General features: G+C 40.7%; 1 protein-coding gene across 7 annotated transcripts in view; it reads left to right on the top strand.

Annotated features, from left to right (window-relative positions):
- The window catches only part of PRKG1 (protein kinase cGMP-dependent 1), an 887331-nt gene that overhangs the window by 612394 nt on the left and 251090 nt on the right, over positions 1 to 23847 (top strand). The window contains exon 1 of one of the 7 annotated variants that reach the window (XM_024107261.3): positions 4534 to 4583. The exons of the other annotated variants lie outside the window; for them this stretch is intronic. Coding sequence (XP_023963029.2) covers positions 4549 to 4583 — 35 coding nt within the window. The 5' untranslated portion in view covers positions 4534 to 4548. Of the gene's footprint in view, positions 1 to 4533; positions 4584 to 23847 lie in introns of those variants that run through there. 7 annotated transcript variants of the gene reach the window in all.

Raw genomic sequence — 23847 nt, 5'->3', positions numbered from 1 at the left:
AAGGAATATTATGTGTAATACTGGTCTCCACATTACATAAAGATGCTGGAGCTACAGTCAGAGATGTAATGCACTCTGCATTAGAGATTTAGTCTTTGGAGAAAGAGCAGTTAGTGTTTGGTGTATTTACCTGGGTTTAGTGAAATACTGCAGCAATGTTTTATTGCCATGATCACACAAATATTATGTTGTATAATAATAATAAAAACTTTTCACATTTTTAGGTGTATAGGTTGAGAACAAAGACTATTTTAATGTACTATAGTTATACAGTAAAGTTCCAGTATTAAGTCCTGTAAGCATTGTTGTCAGTGTTCGTCTTTGTTTGTTTGTTTGTTTTTGCTGATGTGGATGGAAAATGATTCCGCCTACAGTTTGGTAGGCCTTATGTGATGGGTGATTTGGTAGGTGTGACAATTTGGGGAATCTGTCTGTACAACTTATAAAATTCTGCTTGATATTGTGACACTGTTCTTATGAAAATTGCTGTGGCATGGAATCTCTCTATATCTACCCACCCCTGCTGACAAGACTGTAAACGCTCATCTCCAAGACGAAAGCCAATGGAGAATCAATAACCTTAACAACTGTGCACTAAGGAGGTTGGTTGGAGCTGGGAGAAGCCCAGCAGTAGCTTCCAACTGGTCTGTTGGGGGCTACGTAAGAACCTGCGACCCTGGGGATTCTGGGCCACTGATGCTTCTACATAGTCACTGGAGGCTTAGATTGGGATTCTACTGGAAGACCCATGAAGCTAGGCTTGGAAGGAAGCATGCTCAATAGGGTCTGAGTGGCAGCCTCTCAGAGCCTACTGATTGGCTGATACTAGTATTTAAACCAAGAAGCCAGCCTGAGGAACTGTCTGAGCAATAACAGAGACTGACTTCCTGCTTCTGCTCCAGACCCTGCTTGCAGTAGATTCTACACTCTGTCATCTGACCTTAGTTAGTTCTCAACATTACTATTCAATTGCTGTCTATAACCTGGTGCCCAAACCCAACTTCCTAATATTCTGAGCCAGCTTGACCCCAACGCTGTAATTCACCTGCTACCTGCAACTTGTTGCCTGACCCCAATTTCCTGGTACGCTGATCCAGTGTCACAACTGGAACATGGTTGCTCTGACCTACTAGTCGGAGCAGGGGTAGGGAGTCAGGATGGGTCAAATATCAGGTGGTCAGAATCTGAGGCAGGCAAGAAGGCAAAACTGAGAGTCACGTGTCAGGAAGCAGGCAGGGGCAGGTTACCAAGAGGGTAGTAGCCAGAACAGGTGTTGCAAGGGAAGCAGCCCTAAGCAGGGAGAACCCAGGACTGGGGTCTGGTGGCAGAGTTCAGCTTCTATTCTGATAACAGTTTGCAGGTCAGTGGGTGACATATTGTAACTTACTGGCTCCAAAAAGCCCTACGGACTAGGGTTAAAGACCCATGGTCCTTGACATCTGGCTTGATTCTGACCATGCTATCTGCCAGCAACTTGGTGCCCAACCCTGCCTTCCTGGCATTCTGACCCAGCTCACTCCCGACCCTGCTACTCATCTCCTGATCACAACTGACCAGGGCATACCAGCCACCCACAGCCCAGCCCTGACAGCTGTAGTTTGGAGAGTGGCAAAATTACCAGGACAAAGGAATCAGATATTGGTGGCAGGACATATAAAGTTGTGGGATTCTGAGTCATAAAGGAAGCTTTGAGCATGAGAGGGGAAAATACAGGCAGGCTTTCATAGCAGGGGAGACCCAGTTTAGCTGCAGGACCAACGAAGCTCAAAGCAAGTTGACTAGGAGAGAGAGAGGTTCCATGATTGACTAGACAAGCTGGATGGCCCCACGTGACTTGGATCCCAGCAAGGAATATTCTAGAGTGGTAAAGGAAAGTGAGGAGAGGAATTGTGTTCAGGGCAAGGGTGAAAGTAACTTAAGACTTACTGGTACGCATGGCGGCCGGGGTCCTGAGCAAGGGGGGCGGGGGCAGTTCAACCAGAAGGATTAAGGCCTCAGGCGGAAGGGGCAGGGCTGAGGCCAGACTCCCCCCAGCCAGCCCTTCAGCGTTGGGTGGCGATTTAAAGGGCCTGGGGCTCCCAGCCACCACCACGGCTACTGCTACCCCGAGCCTCTGGCAGTGATTTAAAAGGGCTCTGGCTGCTTGTGTGGTAGCAGCGGTGACGGCTGGGAGCTCCGGGCCCTTTAAATTGCTGCTGGGGCCCCGAGGGTCCCGGCTGCCGTCACGACCCCAGGGCTCTAGCAGCGATTTAAAAGGCACAGCGCTCCAACCACTGGCACAGTAGTGGCAGCCGGGAGCTCCGGGCCTTTTAAATCACTGCTGGAGCCCCATGGTAGTGGTAGCAGTAGCAGGGTAGCAGAGCCCCAGGGCTCTGGCAACAATTTATAGGGCCAGGGGCTCCAGACGCTGCCAGGAGCCCTGAGCCTTTTAAAATTGCCAGGCCCCTTTTGGCCCCCCTCAGCAGCAGCCCTGACGGTACAGTTGGCTGTGTACCAGCTCTTACCAGTACACTGGACTGGACCAGACCGGCTTACTTTCACCTCTGGTTCAGGGTTTATTTCTGTATAGATCTCTGTGTTTCTCATAGACTCATAGACTTTAAGGTCAGAAGGGACCATTATGATCATCTGGTCTGACCCCCTGCATGTCGCAGGCCACAAAGCCATCCTTACCCTTTCCCTTGACTCTGCTGTTGAAGTCCCCAAATCCTGTGGCTTAGTGACTCCAATCGGCAGAGAACCCTCCTGCTAGCGATCCCTGCCCCATGCTGCGGAGGAAGGCGAAAAACCTCCAGGGCCTCTGCCAATCTACCCTGGAGGAAAATTCCTTCCCGACCCCAAATATGGCGATCAGTAAAACCCCAAGCATGTAGGCAAGAGTCTCCAGCCTGACCCTCATTGGCCATTATACTATTTACCTACCAAGGCACGGTTTAGAATCCTATGCAGTTGCTGTGTTTTGTATTACACCCCAGAAAAAGCACACAGCTTGAGTTCTGGGTGAGGGTGTGTTTAAGCTACAGGAAGAGTACTTATCTGAGAGGCTGGACATTTGGGCTGTGAGATTTCATGTCTCAGGAAGGAGTGCTAAATGGATAGTGTGCACCCCGGGAGTTTTCCTAGGCATTCCAAGCTAAGGAGAATGCACGGACTCTGTTCAGACTCTGGAGGCTTAAAGCACATGTGATCCCGAGGTTGGATCCCCTTACAGCAGTCTGAAAGGCCAAGACTGGGCACTTGGCTAGATCTGTAATAGTAGGCAAAAGAACAGAATCTAATATAATTGAAAGTACACTTTAGCCTGATTATCTGCAGAAGAGTTAAGCCATAAAGATGGCAAGCGGCAGCCTTGTTCTGGACTTTTTCTACAAATTACTGAATTACTGAGAAATACTGATTATCCAGAAGGGAAAGATATAGTACAGATTTCTCCTACATGGGTTTTTGCTTGATACTGCTAGCTCTCTTGTACATAAGATTAAAATTCACCATAATGTTATCAGGGAATGTCATTCAGATATGGTAATTATCAGTGAGATTTCAGAGGAAGTTGACAGTCAACATGAAGTACATAAAATGGTCAGCCATGAATGTGATTGATTTAGCATCTAAACATTTTGGCTTAAATGTTTCTTTCCATCTCATAAATCAAAACATTTCACTTCAGAGTGCTATGATCTGATGTCTGCATTGCTGTTAAAGTTCTCATAGATAATATTGTCTTTGGAGATGTCAGTATGGTTGTGAATGGCAGATCTAATTGTTGTCCTGTGTTTTCCTGGACGTGGATTTTCTGGGCTTACCCAAAATGTTGAGGTGACCAGTAGTTGTTAGTAAACTTTTAGGATCATTACCTGTATAATGTAAAGTAGATCTGCTTGGTGGTTGATATAACTTGCCCTACTGTACATATAGCTTTTTGGAACATTTTCTAATATGAAATCATGAACTGATATCTTAAAATGTGTGTGGTCATTATCTGTGCCCTTTTATCATCCCTCAAATCAGGAAGAGGATGAATTCCATTTCCCCATCTCAAATACATATTTAGAAAGTGCATGCATTTATCTTCAATGTTATGGAAGAAGTGCATGGTTTTTTTCCATGAAACCGTAGCAATTGAGGGAGAAGCTGACCCCAAAGTGAACTTGAGTTAATGCCCTTGCCTCTGGCATTGTTTCTTTCTGAGTCCAAAGAATGTTCTATGTGTTTGATTTTTAGTACAGCAATAACGTGTTGATCTTCTATTTTTTGTACAAAGTATAAAACATTCTTCGATGTAGACTGAATCCATTAATGTACTCATACAAAGACCATTGAAGAAGGAGTATCAAAGAGTTCAAAAGTCAGAAAGATAAAACAGTAATGGAATGTGCTTCAGTATAGAAGACCCTGGGAATTCCCTTTGGACTCTTTCTCAGCAGTAGAGGGGACAGCTAGTAGTAATATAACTTAGGTGAAGGAATGCAGCCAGCACCATCTATTGTGATCTGGTAGTTGGCTCTGAGGTACTGCTGTCTGGAAAAACTGATACTGCCATTCACAGCTATGAGGAAGATGCTGCATTCATTCAGAGAACTAGGGTAATTTGTAGAGAAACATTGGGAGATAGCATTATACTGGCATGCTTTGGCACTAGTAACATGACATAGCACTCAAACGGGCAACATCGTTTTCCAGAATGAAACATGTTGAATAATACAAGTTCATGCTTTTTTTACTGTAGACTGTAGAGTTAAGGAAGCTGCTCTTTATGCTGTTTTGTAAAGCATTTTTCATTAAAGTCTTTGAGGAAAGTGAACATACTTACCTGTTAATTTCTGAGTTTTATATTAGCAAAGTACAAGAAAGGTTAAGTATAGAGCCTTTTATGTGATTAGATAGAGTTGTTTAGATGCATTTTCACTTATGATTTACAATTGTCTTGGGACCTGACAATTTGCCTGATAGAGTACACATAAAGAGCTTGCTCTAAAAGGGTTTAACAAGCTAAGGTATAAAGTTGTAGAAAGTATTGATTTAAAAATAGAAAAATATAATTAGCAGAAAATAAACTGTTGTAGAGAGCACTTACAATGACTGACCTTGCTTTGAGCTATGTATTAAATATAGTCTTGATAAGCTAACTTATTTCATTACATTATTAGCTTCCCACAGTAGACTTGATAAAATAATGGTTTTGCTTTCATTGGCTTTATTTACGATTGTGTCACGCTAAGTATGAAAATAGTCCCCATGTTCTGTGAAATATTTTTTGTCTGTCTTTACTCTCATTGCCAATCAAAATATTGAGTTGATTTTGTTTTTCACAGTTGTGGCTTTTGTTTGATGCACATGCTCAAAAGTTTCTGGATTGGTAAAGAAGCCTCCTGCTCTAGACAGTTTTTTCTTTAAGATATCAGCTGCATCTTGATGCTATTATATTTTTATGTTAGGAATATATAAAAAGTCCTTAGCAGTGTGGGAACCTTTAGAAAATAGTTAGCTAAGACTTAAATTATGAAGCAGCAAAGTGGTGTCATGCAAATTATTTCCCCATAGAACCTGCCTGACACCAGAATGTGTAACTAAAAGTATTTAGCTATTTTTAAAGATTTCAACTAATAAATCTCTTTTTAACAATGTGCTTAAATATGAACTTCTAGCAATGTATCTTAGTAAGAATGGTCCATCCGCACCAGGGAATAATGGAGCATATACATTTCCAATCCTGAACAATCTCAAAGTTCCTGAAGGCTTTTAACTTGAGTTAGAGGACATTGAGAATTAAATCTGATCAGATGGTATTTTCCCCAATGTTTACTGATCAATCATTCTCACTAGGGCTTGGCAGAGAGGTGAAGTGGTTTTCTTGAAGTCACACAGCAGTTCAAGCGAGGAGTCAGGAATAGACCCTGGTCTTCTGATAGCTAGTCTAGTTCCCTGACAACTAAACCACATTGCATTTGTACATTTTGAGGTTCACATCTTACAGTGAGTGTAAAATTAAGTCAAATGTAAAGGCTCAAACTAAATGCAGTGTATCCAAGTGTACAACTCACTAGATCTGGCCCTTAGGAGACCTCTGGGTTCTGTTCCTGACTCTCTGACTCGTCTGCTGGGTTACATAGGATAAAGCAACAGAGGGTCCTGTGGCACCTTTAAGACTAACAGAAGTATTGGGAGCATAAGCTTTCGTGGGTAAGAACCTCACTTCTTCAGATGCAAGTGAAGAAGTGCATCTGAAGAAGTAAGGTTCTTACCCACGAAAGCTTATGCTCCCAATACTTCTGTTAGTCTTAAAGGTGCCACAGGACCCTCTGTTGCTTTTTACAGATTCAGACTAACACGGCTACCCCTCTGATACATAGGATAAGTCACTTCATCCTCTCTGCCTCAGTTTCCCCATCTGTAAAATAGGGATAATGATAATAACATACTTTGTAAAGTGCTCTAACATCTATTGATGAAAAGTGCTGCATAAGAGATAGGTGGTGGTGTTATAAATGAAGACATACACATCTATAGGAAAAGGGAAATGATCCGTGCAGGAAAAGACAACCCCCCACAAATATAGAATACGTAAATGGTGCTAAAAATGTGCAAAATCTCTTCATATGTACTCCATATAAGGGGAGGACAAAGGTGAACTCTATCAGTTATATTGTTAAGGGCAAAATTCAAGTCTGTGCCCCATGGGATTTCAGTGCTTGCTTAAAGTTAAAGCACATGCTGAAGTTTTGTCCTAGTAATGATGGACTTAAGGAAATGCTCCTGTGGTTTCCTGAATCAGTAACACTTTGTATGTTCATCAGGAAAACAGTCAAACAATGTTTGACTGGCTACACAGAAGTACATGGGATTTGACATTTTGTATCTCATCAGTCCTTATGTCATGATTCTGATTACATTCTCTTATACACTGCACAACTCCCATTGAAGTCAATGGTAATTACATCCATGAAAATGAGGGCAGAATTGGACTTCACATATAATTACTACCAAGAGTGTGCTTTGGGCACTCTGAAAAGCGTCAATAGTTTTTCAAAAGCTTCAATTTGAAAAGAAAGAACCTACTAAATGTTTTGGGCTTTTTTGCACAGGTGAATATCTGGTCAAAAACTATTGTCTTATCTTCCTGTTTCTAGTAGATTTGTAAATCTAGATTATAACTTTGTGTTTGTCCTTTGCTTTCAAGAGATGCTTTTCTAATGTTCAGCCAGCAAGTGACAGTTATATTCCTATTATAAGCATTTGCAGCAAGCTTCAAAACATGGATCCTGTCTTTCAAAAACACAGGATGCTTTATGATCTCAGTCAGTATGAACAAAGGGCTTTTCCCTACATTCAGGAGGGAAAAAAATGAATGTGTTGAGATGCTGACTCCTTGGGTGCTCTGGGGCTGGAGCACCCACGGAAAAACATTAGTGGGTACTCAGCACCCACTGGCAGCCCTGCGGATCAGCTCCTCCTACTCTCTCCAAGTGCCTCCTGCCTGCCACGATCAGCTTTTCAATGGCATGCAGGAGGTGTTGGTGGGGAGGGGGAGGAGCCTGCTTTTCAGTGGTTGTGTGCAGAAGAAGGATAATAGTTTATAGTTCTGTATTGACTACTGAGAGCTGAATCAAAAGACAGTGCCAGATCATCAACATCTTCCTCATATATAGGATGTATTAGATGGTTTGAGTGGGAAGTCATGGTTCTCAGTTCTAGATTAGGGCAAGGCCTACCATCGAGGATTCATGAGCATTGAGAGTCAGCCCTCAGAGACTTTATTATACCCTGGGGGTCATATGAATCTATTCATTTTCCATTTTGGATTATGAACGTTCCTGGCTAGCTCACCAAATGTAACACACCTCAAAGTGCAGATTCTGCCATTTGTAAACACAGGATTCTTCACTATCTCATTAAGTACAAACATAAAGCACAGACCTATAACACAGAACAGAAAGCAGTCTGTGTGAAAACAGAGCTCCAAATGAAATGTCTGATACCATACCACAGCAACTTTGATAAATGCAAAGTAATGAACATTGGAAAACATAATCCCAACTATGTCTACAAAATGATGGGGTCTAAATTAGCTGATACCACTCAAGAAAGAGATTGTGGTGTCACTGTGGATAATTCTCAGAAAATATCTGCTCAGTGTGCAGCAGCAGTCAAAAATAACTGACAAAATGTTATGAACCATTAGGAAAGGGATAGATAATCATCACAATGTCGCTATAAAAATCTATGGAATACCCACCCCTTGAATACTACATGCAGTCTATTTACCCCATCTCAAAAATATATATATTAGAATTGGAAAAAGAACAGAGAAGGGCAAGAAAAAAGATTAGGGGAATGGAACACTTTCCATAGCAGGAGAGATGATATGGCACAGGTATATAAAATCATGGTGTGGAGAAAGTTAATCAGGAAGTGTTATTTACCCTTTCACGTAAGAAAAGAACCAGGGGTCACCCAATGAAATTAATGCTGAGCAGGTTTGAAACAAACATAGGGAAGTACTTTATCACACAACACACAGTCAATCTGTGGAACTTGTTGCCAGAGGATGTTGTGAAGCCCAGAAATATAACTGCATTAAAAAAAGAATTTGATAAGTTCATGGAGGATAGGTCCATCGGTGGCTAATAGCCAAGATAATCAGGGACACAACCCCATGCTTTAGGTAAGTGGTGGGCAGGCAGCGGGCCGCACGTGGCCCGACAGGGTAATCCGCTGGCGGGCCATCAGACAGTTTGGGTAATCCGCTGGCGAACCGCAGCCACTGGGAGCTATGGGCAGCCATGCAAATGTAAACAAACTGTCTGGCAGCCCGCCAATGGATTACCCTGATGGGCTGCAGGTTGCCCATCACTGCTTTAGGTGCTTAGGGACACCTAAACCTCTGAGTGTCAGAAGGTGGGACTGGATGACATGGGTGGATCACTCGATAAGTTACCCTATTTTGTCCACTCCCTCTGAAGCATCTGGTCTGGCCACCATTGGAAGACAGGATACTGGGATTGATGGACCATTGGTTTGACCCAGTATGGCCATTCTTATATTCTTAACCTCAGCCAGCAAGGCAGGATGTCCAAAAATTACCTCCTCTGGGGAACACTAGCATGGAGGGGATGGAGGGTTGTCAAAAAGTTCAATCACTGTGCACTCCCTTTTGCATCACTGTGCATGCCTTTTGTGTATGCCTTACATACTGAGTACAATACTGTATTTGGAAAATCAGTTTCTTTATATTACTAATAACTAGAAATCACATAAATTACTAAAAACTAAGGAGGATAGTAAAAAAACTTCAGAAGGACTTAATGAAACTGGGAGATCAGGTAGCATGTGATACAAGGTATTAGATTAGAAAAATACAAGGTAATGCAAATTGGGGAAATAATTTGAACTCCTTATATTCACTGATGATGATGAGCTCCTAGCCAGCAGAATTCTCTCCGTAAAAAGATCAAGAAGTTCTCATAGCTTCATGAATGTGCCTACACAATGTGTATCAGCAGTTCAAAAAGCAATTAGGGTGCTTGGTTGCATTTAAGAAGGTATAGAAAATTATATGTTATCTTTTTTTTGTATTAAAAACAATGCTACATCACAGTCTTATCTGGAGTGCTGTTGAATTATGGTTGTATCAAGAAAAATCTAGGTGAGATTAAAATACCCAGTGAAAGGAAATGAAAATGGCTAAAGGTTAAGTGGTTTTGCATATTACAAGTGACTGCAAAGAATGAAATTATTTTGCCTAGTAAAGAGACGGCTAAGAACTTATTGGCTGAGGTATAGAACAAATCAATAAGATACTCCCTTTTTTAATATAAAAACTGAGATACTCAAAATTTATATAGTACATTTAAAATTAACAAATGGAAACACATACTTTTTGTAACACTGGCACAGGAATGGAGTGACAGAATAGGTTACTGAGATAAATAATTTAGCAGGGTATTTGAAAGGTCTGAGCATTTGCCAACATAATTTTTAGGATCATAACATTTGCAGTTCTGTAAACTAGAGTAAATAAACCCCTTGAAAAATCAGAGTCCTTTCTCAGAACATAAGATGAGTGCACACAGAGGTTTGGAAGGAACAGACATACCCTCCACCACCTACAGCCTAGCTGTTGTCACCCACGCAGTATGTGCAAGAATGAAAGACCGTAAGAGCCATAACTGCAGTTTTTTTGCTCCCTGTGTGTAAGAACTGCTACTGTCTAGTAGTGCTAGCATCCCAAAAGGAATTAGGAAAAGAGAAGGCTCCTGAGGCATATAACCTCACCTGGGCTTTCCCTGCATGTCTGGCAATTTCAGGAGACATTTTGATTCCCTGAGGCATTATATCCCCTGGAAATCTGCCCATACCAGAAGCCAGTGGCTTAAAGGCACAGGTGAACCCAATTTATTTAGCGCTATAATTAGGAAATGTGTTAAGTCTATGGCTGTTTTCAGATATTGTTACCATAATAATGAGAATTTGTTATGAAACAAGTTAATATTTTGCATTACATGCCATCTATCATGACATTAACATTAGTCACTTCTATATATTACTGTTTAATATACATAGCAATATAAATGTACACACTCCTTTACAGTAAGTAGAATGTGTCAAACAACTAATAGAATCCCTGCCCCCAAAAGCTTACACTATAAACAGGTACAAGCAGATGCAACACTTAACAGTATTCCATGGTACAAGCTAAGAGTAGCTCATAATCATAATATGTCCTTAAACTGCTGTCCAAAGAGGAATTTCAGAATTCACCCCAAGATCCAGGAAGATGAAGAGTGGGATGAAACAAAAAAAGCATTACTTTATTGTGTAAATCTGAATAAGAAAAAAACCTTGTATCTTCCCAATTAGCTAATACGTTCTTTGGGGCAGAGACTGTGGGATTTGGTTTGTTTGTTTAATTCTGAAAAGGGTCTTAGCACATTTTCCCATGCCGTGTATATAAATTGTAGTAATAGTCATATCTGACAGAATGGCTGTCTGGGTTTTAGGCACCATAACACTTTTCCTGCTATGGTACATGTATATAGTATATAATATGACTCTTCCCCCCTCCCCCCCCAAATTATATACCAGTATATAAAAAAACCTGGTGTATAGCCCTGGAGGGATATGTAGAAATTAGAACACTAAGCACCCATGCAAAGCCAGAAATTCAGTGTTGAAAGTCAATGTAATTACTTACTTTGTAAATCAGTGCCCCTGTAATGTATGCTTCATTGAAGCACTTGGAGGCTAATTTCAGAATCAGGTTTGCATTCTGCTTACATCCTATCTGCAACAGGAGGTTGTTTTTTTTTAAAACTGCTACCTACTATGTTTATTGTCTCCCTATGTAAATATCAGCCTTCTTGATTCATACTGAAGAAATACCTATTAAAAATTCCAGAACTCTCAAATTAGGTTGTACCTCTCATTGGAAACAAAAACAAACAAACAAAAAAAGGGGAAAAGCTTTACAGGTTCAGCCAAGGAAAAGCAATATAAATGGACATCGAAGAGTCTTCTCTTAGTCTGCTCAGCCAGAAAGAAATTGATTGAAATAGTAGTTGCATATGCTGAGAGGTATTTATAAAATACACTTGTGTTTTGTAATCTGTAGACTAATAATCCATTAACTCGAAATAGAATTGCTTGATTTAAAAGCTTCTCTAATAATTGTCATAGACAGTTATATCTAGTTCTCAATTGCTTGGTTTTGATGTGTTAATATCAGAACTGTGTAATAAAAACAATGTAAGATCTGTGTTGTTGACGTCAGTGAAGTAATGGGAAAAAATAACATGCACTGGGTAGAATTTAGAATAATACATCTTTTCCTTTCAAGGGGGGGATGGCAGACTTGGTCTAGGCAAAATCGATGCAATGCACCCAAGTGAGATCTGATGTTCTTCGTGTCCTTTAAATAAATTATCCATGTTGAAAGCAATGAATAAGTAAATATTTGGAAAAGTGATTGATGCTAGATGAATGGAGAGTTTCATTTCTTAATTTAAATTGCATTTCAGGCATTCCTACATATATTTTTCCAGTTAACAATTTCTTTGCTTTTTATTTATTTATAATGTTTTGTAGCTGTATTTAAATTGTGTTTTCAAAGAAATTGAATTTACAAACTTTATTTTGAATACCCTAAGCTTATCCAATTATTTCTTTAATAGAAACTATGACATAATCTTTTTCTTTGTTGTTGTTGCTTTAAACTCCTTATACTGGAAATATAATGTAACACAATGGAGGCATACTGTCCACTGATAATGTTAGACACCTGAGGAGTAAGGATTATGCTGGCAGGATAAAAAAATATTGTAATTACAGGCAGTAGAGAAGCAAATTGTTCTTCTACTTTCTTTAACTCAGTGGAAGGGATGAAATGTATTCTACAGGAATATAAACCATATGGCAGGGGTTCTCAAACTGGAGGTCGTGACTCCTCAGGGGATCGCGAGGTTATTACCTGGGGGGTCGTGAGCCTCCACCCCAAACTCCACTTCATCTCCAGCATTTATAATGGTGTTAAATATAAAATATAAGGGGGGGGGGTCACACTCAGAGACTTGTTGTGTGAAAGAATCATAGAATCATAGAATATCAGAGTTGGAAGGGACCTCAAGAGGTCATCTAGTCCAACCCCCTGCTCAAAGCAGGACCAATTCCCAGCTAAATCATCCCAGCCAGGGCTTTGTCAAGCCGGGCCTTAAAAACCTCCAAGGAAGGAGACTCCACCACCTCCCTAGGTAACGCATTCCAGTGTTTCACCACCCTCCTAGTGAAATAGTTTTTCCTGATATCCAACCTGGACCTCCCCCACTGCAACTTGAGACCATTGCTCCTTGTTCTGTCATCTGCCACCACTGAGAACGGCCGAGCTCCATCCTCTTTGGAACCCCCCTTCAGGTAGTTGAAGGCTGCTATCAAATCCCCCCTCATTCTTCTCTTCTGGAGACTAAACAATCCCAGTTCCCTCAGCCTCTCCTCATAAGTCATGTGCTCCAGACCCCTAATCATTTTTGTTGCCCTCCGCTGGACTCTTTCCAATTTTTCCACATCCTTCTTGTAGTGTGGGGCCCAAAACTGGACACAATATTCCAGATGAGGCCTCACCAATGTCGAATAAAGGGGAACGATCACGTTCCTCTATCTGCTGGCAATGCCCCTACTTATACAGCCCAAAATGCCGTTAGCCTTCTTGGCAACAAGAGCACACTGTTGACTCATATCCAGCTTCTCGTCCACTGTGACCCCTAGGTCCTTTTCTGCAGAACTGCTACCTAGCCATTCGGTCCCTAGTCTGTAGCAGTGCATGGGATTCTTCCGTCCTAAGTGCAGGACTCTGCACTTGTCCTTGTTGAACCTCATCAGGGTTTTTTTGGCCCAATCCTCTAATATGTCTAGGTCCCTCTGTATCCGATCCCTACCCTCTAGTGTATCTACCACGCCTCCTAGTTTAGTGTCATCTGCAAACTTGCTGAGAGTGCAGTCCACACCATCCTCCAGATCATTAATAAAGATATTAAACAAAACCGGCCCCAGAACCGACCCTTGGGGCACTCCGCTTGAAACCGGCTGCCAACTAGACATGGAGCCATTGATCACTACCCGTTGAGCCCGACAATCTAGCCAGCTTTCTGTCCACCTTACAGTCCATTCATCCAGCCCATACTTCTTTAACTTGGCGGCAAGAATACTGTTGGAGACCGTATCAAAAGCTTTGCTAAAGTCAAGGAATAACACATCCACTGCTTTCCCCTCATCCACAGAGCCAGTTATCTCATCATAGAAGGCAATTAGGTTAGTCAGGCACGACTTCCCCTTCGTGAATCCATGCTGACTGTTCCTGATCACTTTCCTCTCCTCTAAATGTTTCATAATTGATTCCTTGAGGACCTGCTCCATGATTTTTCCAGGGACTGAGGTGAGGCTGACTGGCCTGTAGTTCCCCGGATCCTCCTTCTTCCCTTTTTTAAAGATGGGCACTACATTAGCCTTTTTCCAGTCATCTGGGACCTCCCCTGATCGCCATGAGTTTTCAAAAATAATGGCTAATGGCTCTGCAATCTCACCCGCCAACTCCTTTAGCACCCTCGGATGCAGCGCATCCGGCCCCATGGACTTGTGCATGTCCAGTTTTTTTAAATAGTCCCGAACCACTTCTTTCTCCACAGAGGGTTGGTCACCTTCTCCCCATGCTGTACTGCCCAGTGCAGCAATCTGGGAGCTGACCTTGTGCGTGAAGACAGAGGCAAAAAAATCATTGAGTACATTAGCTTTTTCCACATCCTCGGTCACTAGGTTGCCTCCCTCATTCAGTAAGGGGCCCACACTTTCCTTGATTTTCTTCTTGTTGCTAACATACCTGAAGAAACCCTTCTTGTTACTCTTAACATCTCTTGCTAACTGCAACTCCAAGCGTGATTTGGCCTTCCTGACTTCACTCCTGCACGCCTGAGCAATATTTTTATACTCCTCCCTGGTCATTTGTCCAATCTTCCACTTCTTGTAAGCTTCTTTTTTGCGTTTAAGATCAGCAAGGATTTCACTGTTTAGCCAAGCTGGTCGCCTGCCATATTTACTATTCTTTCTACACATCGGGATGGTTTGTTCCTGCAACCTCAATAAGGATTCTTTAAAATACAGCCAGCTCTCCTGGACCCCTTTGCCCTTCATGTTATTCTCCCAAGGGATCCTGCCCATCTGTTCCCTGAGGGAGTCAAAGTCTGCTTTTCTGAAGTCCAGGGTCCGTATTCTGCTGCTCTCCTTTCTTCCTTGTGTCAGGATCCTGAAAGGGGTCACCTCTACAAAAGTTTGAGAACCACTGCAATATGGGATCAGGCCAATTATATAGAAAAGAAAAAAAGGGAGAAGAGAGTTGGAGAGACTTCCTACTGTTTCCCCTAAACTAAGGGTATCCACTGAAATAGATGTAAAGCTGCTACTTACGTGGAGGCAGTACGTCTCTGCACTGCCTCACAATCCCAAGCCATCCATGGTTCTCTTAGCAGCAGGACTCTGGTGCATCTAAGCTGCTCCTTTCCTGGCCAGTGTCCCACATTTCAGTGGACTTCCTGAGTGCCTCAGTCAGTGCTGATTTAATGAAATGAAGTGAAGTGACTTTGATGTGTTGACAGGACCATAATATACCCACAACTTTAAGGCATAGAAGAGATTAGAGTAGCACAGATACTGGCCAAGTTGACCTTGTACACAAAAGGACTGGGGGAGTGCAGCCAAAGCAGCAGTATTCACACTAGATCTGGTCAGGATGTTTTCAGCAAAACAGGTTTTTTGTCAGAAAATGCTGTTTTGATTAAACTGAAACTTTTTGCAGGAATGTGCCAGATTTGACAAAACTTTCATTGAATGGTTCTCAGGTCCATGCTGACCACCTGCCACTGAGTAGCCTGGTATTAGAGTTCTCAGCTGGAATAAGGGTGATCCAGTTCAAGTCCTTGGTCTGACTTACACAAAGCGGTGATTTGAACCTGGGTCTCCCACATCCCAGCTGAGTATCCTAACTACCACAGCACTGGCTATTTTGGATTGTGGGGGCTGGTTTTTGTCTCTCTCATTTTTGATGAAAAACTTCAAAATATCTCAGTTTTGTCCTGATGCAGAACCAGAAAAATTTTCAAAATCACAAACATTTTCACCACATGGGAAAATCATTTCCCACCTATCTCTAATTCCCTCCCATCCCTCAAGTGCCCCAAAACACTGCATTACTGAGGCTCCATGGCATTTGGGAGGTGGTGTCCATCCAGAGAGGTTGAGTATAGCTGAGGATCAACCTTCCTAAACAGCATCAGCTACAGAATTTCTATTCGATAGTTCAGTGTGATTTAATGTCTACAATTTCATCATTAACTCCTGAAATGTTTGTCAACATGTGGAAGAGTTCAGACATGGGTAGCATGCCAATGGCAGCACTGCTCCTTGATTATCTATTTTGAAACAATTCCTGGGGAATAAGATAGAAAAGATGTAATTGGAGGGCCACACACTATCGGCCCACCTTACAAACCTCTCTCTGCAGGCAGAATTAATTGGTTTCCCCAATAATTTTCCTCCTTCCATAAGAGATAATGACTTGTGTGAGAGCTCATAATTCTGTAAAGTGCTGCGAATCTTATAAAAGGTGCTATACACCATAAATTGACTTTAAAAATGGACCACATCCAGCAGTCTTTACTCAGTCTTCATCCAGGCAAAAATCTGCTTACCTTCAAGTGGAGTTTTGTCTGTGTAAAGATTAGGGTCTGTAGGATCTGTCTCAATAATAATACTAATAAAAGCAGCTATAAACAGTGAATTAAGAAGACAAACCATTTTAGTTTTAAAACATCACACAAGGTAAATGTCCTGAATTACAACCTAAAGGTCAGTAATGTCTTTTCCATCACTACCTCTAAAACCAGCAAATGAGCACACAGCAAAAGACACTGACACTATTCTTCAAATAGTCAGGGACTTGCTGCCAGTATATTATTGCCTAGGGCAACTCTTGAAGTCAGCATTTCTTCTGTATCTCAAAGCAAGGATCAATTATTAAAGCACACTGTTTAAGATGTCCTTGTGGTGGTGCTAGTTAGAAATTTAAGAGGATGCATTTGATTTCTGCTGATAGGTTAGTGGCATAGTAATTATTTCTAGCAATGACGTTTTGGATATCTTGCAACACCTATTGAAATATTCATTGCTTTCACAAAGACCGTGTGTAAGCAGAAGGGCCTCTGAACACATCTGTTAGGCTTTCTAGAGATACAGAACAAACGTGTATATTAACATCTGCTCTTTTTTTGGATGAGTCTACAGAAATCTGGTTGCTTTATTGTAGTGCAATGGAAAGGAACAAGGAACGTCTTGGTTTTTTACACCTCTTTTCTTTGTAACTATATAAAACTAACTATTGTCTGGTGAGGAGTGTACTAAGTAGCTTCCTCTAAGGCCATTACCAGTGATGTTACATAGATCAAAGTGCTTGTATTTGTATGAGAGTTGTTATTGTCACCCTACCCACGGCATTTAATTAACATAAAATGTTCTGGTTTAGTGCGCAAGAAACTCAAGTTCATTTATGAAACTAGTTCTCTGGCAATTCAGCATGTAGTACAATTGGTAAACTGAGGGTAACCCATACAAGCTCTGTGTTGTTCCCTAATAAGAATAGTTACAACTGTGCAAGGCATGTTACGAGTATAGTTTTCTCATTCATTGTTACAACATGCTGTTCTGACCATTCTTGGAGTCATTTTGAAAATATAGAGACACAATTTTTCTCACATTTGCTTTACCAATAATATAGTCCGTCGATTTACCAGAACTTCCTGGAGAAATTTTTTTTTTTTTCAAATGAAGAGTCTGATCCTATGAAGTGTTGAATCAAACTGCAGCTTCCTTTGGAACTCACCTTGGTTTCAACAGCTTTGCAGTACTTTTGAGTCTGAGTCCACAACTGTGAATTTGTAATATATATATATATTACATTTTTCAAGACATTGCTCCTATATATATATATATAATTCTGGGAAAAAATGCATGGAAAATATCCCTTCAGTGACATTGGAAAAGCAAAATATCAACAACAACACGGGGATAGTATTAGAGCAATGAAAATAGCATGACAAATAGCTTCTCTGTGCACTGTGGAAATAATATTGTCACTGTCTTCACAAAAAAGATGTTATTATGGCAATTTACTGTCAAGTGTAGTAGATATATCCGTTAGACTGAGATTAGATGTTGACAATATCTTAAACCAATTTAAATTGAGCATCTAATTTTGGGAAACATAAATGGTCCACAAATACATATAACTTATCATTTCTTTAAACTTACATGCACTGTGCCTCCAAAATATTAACCACTCTTTAATGACTTTTTAAGTACAAAATTTAGAAATAATTCTAGGAAAATTCCTTTCCTTTATAGTTTTAGCATGCACTGACACTAAGGAGATAAATGAAAGCACATCATAACATTATCTAATCTATCGCTACAAAGAAGTGGTTTTGTTTTGGTTCACTTCAGTGTCATAAGAAGGAATTCTGGTTAATCTAATACAATTTTGCATCCTCATTTCAACATTTTTTGTGCCAGGATTTTCAAAGGGCCTAAGGGAGTTAGATGCCCAACATATTCGATCTCAGTGAGATTTCAGCACCGAATTCCTTTATGATCTTTTAAAACCATTTTACCCATGGGCCATATTTTACTTAGCCTTGATTATTTATGGAGCATTTAAAAGATAAACTCAGTTTGATGCAATAGCAGCTAATTGTACTGGGCCACAGAAAAAAAATGGTTTATGACTGACTTCTGAAATGTGGTGATCGTGGAAAAGAAAGGCATACAGTACAATCAGACCCCTAGGTGTCTTAAATTGGGCATCCAAAAATTGATCAAAATTTTTGGATACTTTTGAAAACTACTGTCCTTTCACTAATGAGACTACTCCTGGGAATTTCTAACTGTTACTCAGAAATAGTCTTTCTCGATTATTAGACATGAAATGCATGAAAAACTGATTAATGGGTCTATATACCTGCCTATTATTCCCCCTTTGGACATGATAGCAGCTGTGGTTTTTTTAAAAAATTGCATTACCTCCCCTAGAATTTCAAAATGAGGTGTAGAGAGAGGGCTGTCTTTCATAATGAGTCACTGTCAGGCGGAGACAGGGTGAGAGAAAGACAGACTCAGGAAGAAAAACAAAATTAACTTCTGACAAAAGAGAATACCCAGGAGCCTATTAAAAGTTAGAACTTTATTGATCAAAATAGGGTGATTAATCACATTAACTCGTGTTTTGAAAAGTAGAGTCTAGTATTACAACATCTGCCCTGTGATTATTACAACATCTGCCAATGACCATCGGATTGACATAAATGTGAATCGACTGACCTTTCCCCTAGCCTGCCTCATCCTCAATGCAGTCAAAATAATACTGTATGTTTGAACATCTGATACAACTCTCTTCCACAATAATTAAATGCTTCAATGACTCGGTATAAACTCCTCATATCTGGTCCATAAAGACATGCATAAGATTGAACCACATTGGTTCAACTGCTGTCAGGGTCCTCTTTGCCTGTGGAAAGGGGAACAATGCTTGTTCCATAGTCAATGCACACTGTTTTCATAATAAAATATGTGTGCTTTAAATTATCAATATTTGTTCAACACATTGTCTATTGGCCACTGTAATCCATCTGTCAATCTAGGTATTATCTTTTCACTGCAAGGTGCAGAAGAAGAATTCTAAGAAGAAGAATGTAGGCTTTCACTCTCATTTCCTTTCATCAGTCTCCTACTAAAATAAAAATGAGTGCAGCAGTTCATCTAATTATTGCATCCTTCACACTTTTCTACATGTTACAGTCTTTAGTAGATACATAGGTAATTGTTTTTGGAGAGAAAAGTTAGTATGAACCACTTTCAGTAATGGAAGTAGTTTATTTACCAGAGTAATGTCTATGTTATGGTTGGCAGAGCTTAAAAGGCTTTGTAGCCTTTTCATTTTCATTCTCTTCAAGATGAATGAGTGTGAATGATTTTACTGCCATTTTAGCTTTAGCACAGCAGGCAGGTCATCTGCGACAATCACAGAGCAAATAAATTCTCCTTTCCTAAAAGTGGTGGTATTGAGCAGATCCCTCAAACCAGATGCCACTGTAATTAATGTATGAGCTTAGAAGCCCCACATTTCTTTGTCTTTTTTCTATGCTTCTTTATAAGCAAAGTAAAATATACTGTGAATTGCTGCAGGAAGACTAGCCTTGTCTTATCAGTCATAATTGTGATCGAGTATATATGGAGTCTTTGGAGAGCTGAGATCAAATCTTAATTCATCTTGTTGTGGGGTTGTTTTTGCCATTCCGTGCCCATTTACTACCTCCTCTCTTCCACCCTTCCTAGAATATCTCTGACGTTGATAGAAAGGAGGAGTCATGTTGCATTATGTTCATGCTGTATTTCAGTATGACATTTGACAACACAGGGCTGCCATGAGTCAAATATCTCATGTGATACTCACACACTTGGCAGCCCTTTCACACATTCCCACAACTAGGCTGAGATATTGACCTATAAGCAGGGCAGTAGGGATGGCCTGTAATTGCTACTGCCAGCTACCAGGGGCTGCTGCTCCACCTACTAGGTTAGAGCAGGGAAGGAGCAGCCAGAATTGGAGGCCGCAGGAGCATCCAAAAGCAAGCATGAGTGGTGACAGAAGGTAAGGGGACTAGGCCTGGATCCAGATTCTCCTCCCAGACACCTCCACCCAGTCCCTGGTCAAACCCCAGCTCCCCCTCCCTGGTCATCCCCACCAGGCTCCCTCTAGCCATCCCCAGCTGGCTCCCCAGCAGCTAGGTTCAGCCTCCAGAATCCCAACCCCCACCCAACCCAGACATTCTAGCATCCCCTAGACACCTCTCAGCATGCCCTCAACTACCTAGAACTTCCAAACATCCTCCAGCACAGATGCACCCACCCAGCCTCCCATCCACCATAGCGGCAATGATTTGTACATTTCCATATCCTACCCAAAACTGGGATGTACTGATCATAATCTGAAGTGTATAGTTATATGCAAATTTCTTACAAATATGTACATTGTCTCTTTAAATGTTTACATGGAATGTCCCACATGGAACAGCACAGAATTTGGCAGCTATAGAAATAAGGGCCTGATTCTATCAGCCTTTCTTGCATTGGGTTATAATTTACTCCGCAAGCAGTCCCGCTTATTTCTGTTGGATTGTGTTACACATACCAGACAATATGTGTAAAGATGACAGAATCTGGCCCGCAAGGTAAAAGTAGAAGCTAAGTCTCTACAAGGCTATTTTCCATTGAAAAAGGTGCCAATATTCTACAGATAACTTCCTTGATTATTTTTCAAAAGTATTTTGTACAAGCAGATCAGGTAAGCAGGTAAAAAGTAAATCGAAAAAGAACAGAGGTAAAAATGGAGAAGGTAGTTTTAGGTCTGTGCAGACACCAGCTGGATTGCGTGTGGTGTGCTGCTTTGATACACTAGTTCCAGAAGGCAGAAGGAACACTAGATCAAGGATATCACAGTAAATGTATGTTTTCAGACTTCAGTGGGTAAGGTTCAGCTCAAGTTATTTCCTTCTCATTTTAAGGCCATGATTTATCATGAGGATGACTGTGCCAGCAATTTATTCCTTGACACTACTTGCAGACAACTGGACAGCTGCCAGTTGGATGGCATTTCTAGCTCGAGTTCTTTAGAATGTAGTTTTTTGCCAGTAACCTAAATCAAGTGTCAGATTCTACTCGGCAATATTTATCTTGAAGTCGTTGAGCTCAGAAAGGCAATGCCCTTTTGGCAATAGTGGGGAAAGCACTTTCAATGCTGTGAAGAAAGGATAAGCACCTTAAGATACTTTGATCCTCAATCCAGTGTGTTGATACAAAAATTAGTTTCAGGCAATGAGCACAGACTGCAATTTTATTTCCTTGTATTGATTTATTTTGAGATTTAAAATGCACCTAACTATGTGGCCTAGGTGAACCTATTGTAACAACAATTGCATTTATTACAATATAAACCAATGGGAAATTATGAAGTCTTCCTTTCGTAATTAACCCACGAGGACTGTCTGTAATACACACTAATGCTATACATACCCTCCTTTCAAAAGCTTAGGAAAAAAAGATTTGCAGGTTTTGCAGCATGCTCTTGAAAGTCAATAGACTTTTTCTTTCTTGAATTGAGAAGGGAAGTTAGTCAAGTGCATCTGACAAAGAATACCCTATTTCCAGCCTACACCAGTTTAAACCATGCAATGACTGCTTGAGCTGATCTCAACTGCTTTGACACCACACACAGAGATAGGTGGTCTCTTGGAATCTAAACAATTTAAATGCTTTATAGGTCAAAAACAGCACTTTGAATTACACCCAGAATGAAGTGGAAGCCATTGCCAGCCTCTGAGCAAGGTGTAGTATGATTTCTGTAATAGGCACTACAAAGCAAGCAGCCTTCTATATTCTACACTTCAATGCAGAGCACATAACAGTAACCCAAAAGAAAAAAATAGGAATCTTAGGTATCTGATATCAGAACATCCAGAAGGAGTTTGATAGCCACATGAACCCAGGTTAGCGTGACTAGAGAGCAAATGTGAAAAATCGAGATGGGGGGGGGGGGGAAATAGGAGCCTATTTAAGAAAAAAAACCAAAAATTGGGACTGTCCCTATAAAATCAGGACATCTGGTCATCCTAACCCAGGTCACAAACAAGGGAGCCAAAACAGCCTTCTCTGTTTCTTCTTGTTTGTTCCTCAACCTACAAGCATGTCCTCAGCCTGTTGTGTTGCATCGCAGCACTAATCCAAGATTTCTTTTTACAGATGTGTTGAACGGGTGGGGACAAAGAAACCCTTTGAATGCCATATTAAAAAACCCTCAGAGCTGATGAATAGTAGCACGGTACTACTCCTGGGATCTTTCAAAAAGAAAAGATCAGCTAATGGAGAAGCCATCTACCCTGCAGGGTGTATTGGCAATCAAACAACACGTTGTGGTTAATGGTTCTGAAGACAGCAGATGGACCAAAATGTCTTCATGGACATTTGAACTTCATTCACCACTAGGAGGAAATTATCAGCCAACACAACCAATTCAGTTCTCTGTGCATACCCAGACTTAAAACCTAAAATCATTTGGTCAAGAAGACTAAAGGAATTTAAATACTGGTGTTCATCATAGCTTCAATAATGGCAACAATTGCTGTCTATTCTATTAATTCAGTCATCATTTTGACAAAGTTTAGCATAATCTGCACATTGGGAAAAGACCAAGGTTTATTGGCATTTTTTGTTAAAAGTCCATTTCCTTCCTTCAAATTCCTGACTTGAATGATGAAAAAACTAACCAGGTAGAAATACATACAGAGGTGTAACATCTTGTCAGTGCCAACATTTCATATGCTGACATTTCTGAATAAAAAGCTGCAGCTCCTCCTGCTTAGCTTCCCAGACTCAGCTGACATTTTGTAGATGTAACTCTTAATCACACACCACCACTGCCTTTAAATGTTTAGCTTAAAGGCATCTATTAATTGGAATTGGTGTAAAGTTTTTCAGGAAGGTCATTTATGTTGCATTCTATGGCTTCCTACCATGGTTCAGAACTGAAGTACCCAAGCAGAATTTTATATTCAAGCGTCAACAATCCACCAGGTCTGCTAGTGTCGGCTCTGCAACAATATCTATCCCCAGTTATTAATGCCTACAATGGTCATGTGTATTGTAACCTGATGTCATGTAGAGCAGACACTAGGGGATGGATTTTCAAAAGTGCTGTGCTCTCACTTCTACAACTGATGCCAAAGAAAGCTGTGCGTGCTCAGCATCTGAGATCTGGGATTGAACAAAGTCTCTTATCCAAAAACCCTATACAAGATGTATAAAAGATTTTCTATAAATATTTTTGACTACAGGGCTTGGCATATAAACAATGAGGAATAGGTAAAAACTATGCAAGTCAGCACAGTTTTAATTAAAAATCCAGGAAATTAAAATTGATGATCTTAACATAAAAACGGAATTAGTAGCTCTGATACAAACTTTGCTATGGATATGTTTGAATTGATAACCACTTCTTTTGCTGTCTTTATTAGTTACCTGCATACTTTTTGAAATCGCATCTGAACTGGTTATGTACAACTTCACTCCTCCAGTTCTTAACCACTAGTCTGAAAATTAGTTACTATGCAGGGGTCCCATCTCCGTTCTCTGAACAATGATTTCCATTAGATTTTGGGGTATGCAAGTAATGAAGGATCAGCCTAATCAAGTATTAGCATTCATTAG

This window comes from Chrysemys picta, chromosome 7 (assembly GCF_011386835.1).
Source record: "Chrysemys picta bellii isolate R12L10 chromosome 7, ASM1138683v2, whole genome shotgun sequence".
In the NCBI taxonomy this organism is placed as follows: domain Eukaryota; kingdom Metazoa; phylum Chordata; order Testudines; family Emydidae; genus Chrysemys; species Chrysemys picta.
Note: the sequence above shows the minus strand (reverse complement) of the source record. Positions and strands in the feature narration are given on the sequence as shown.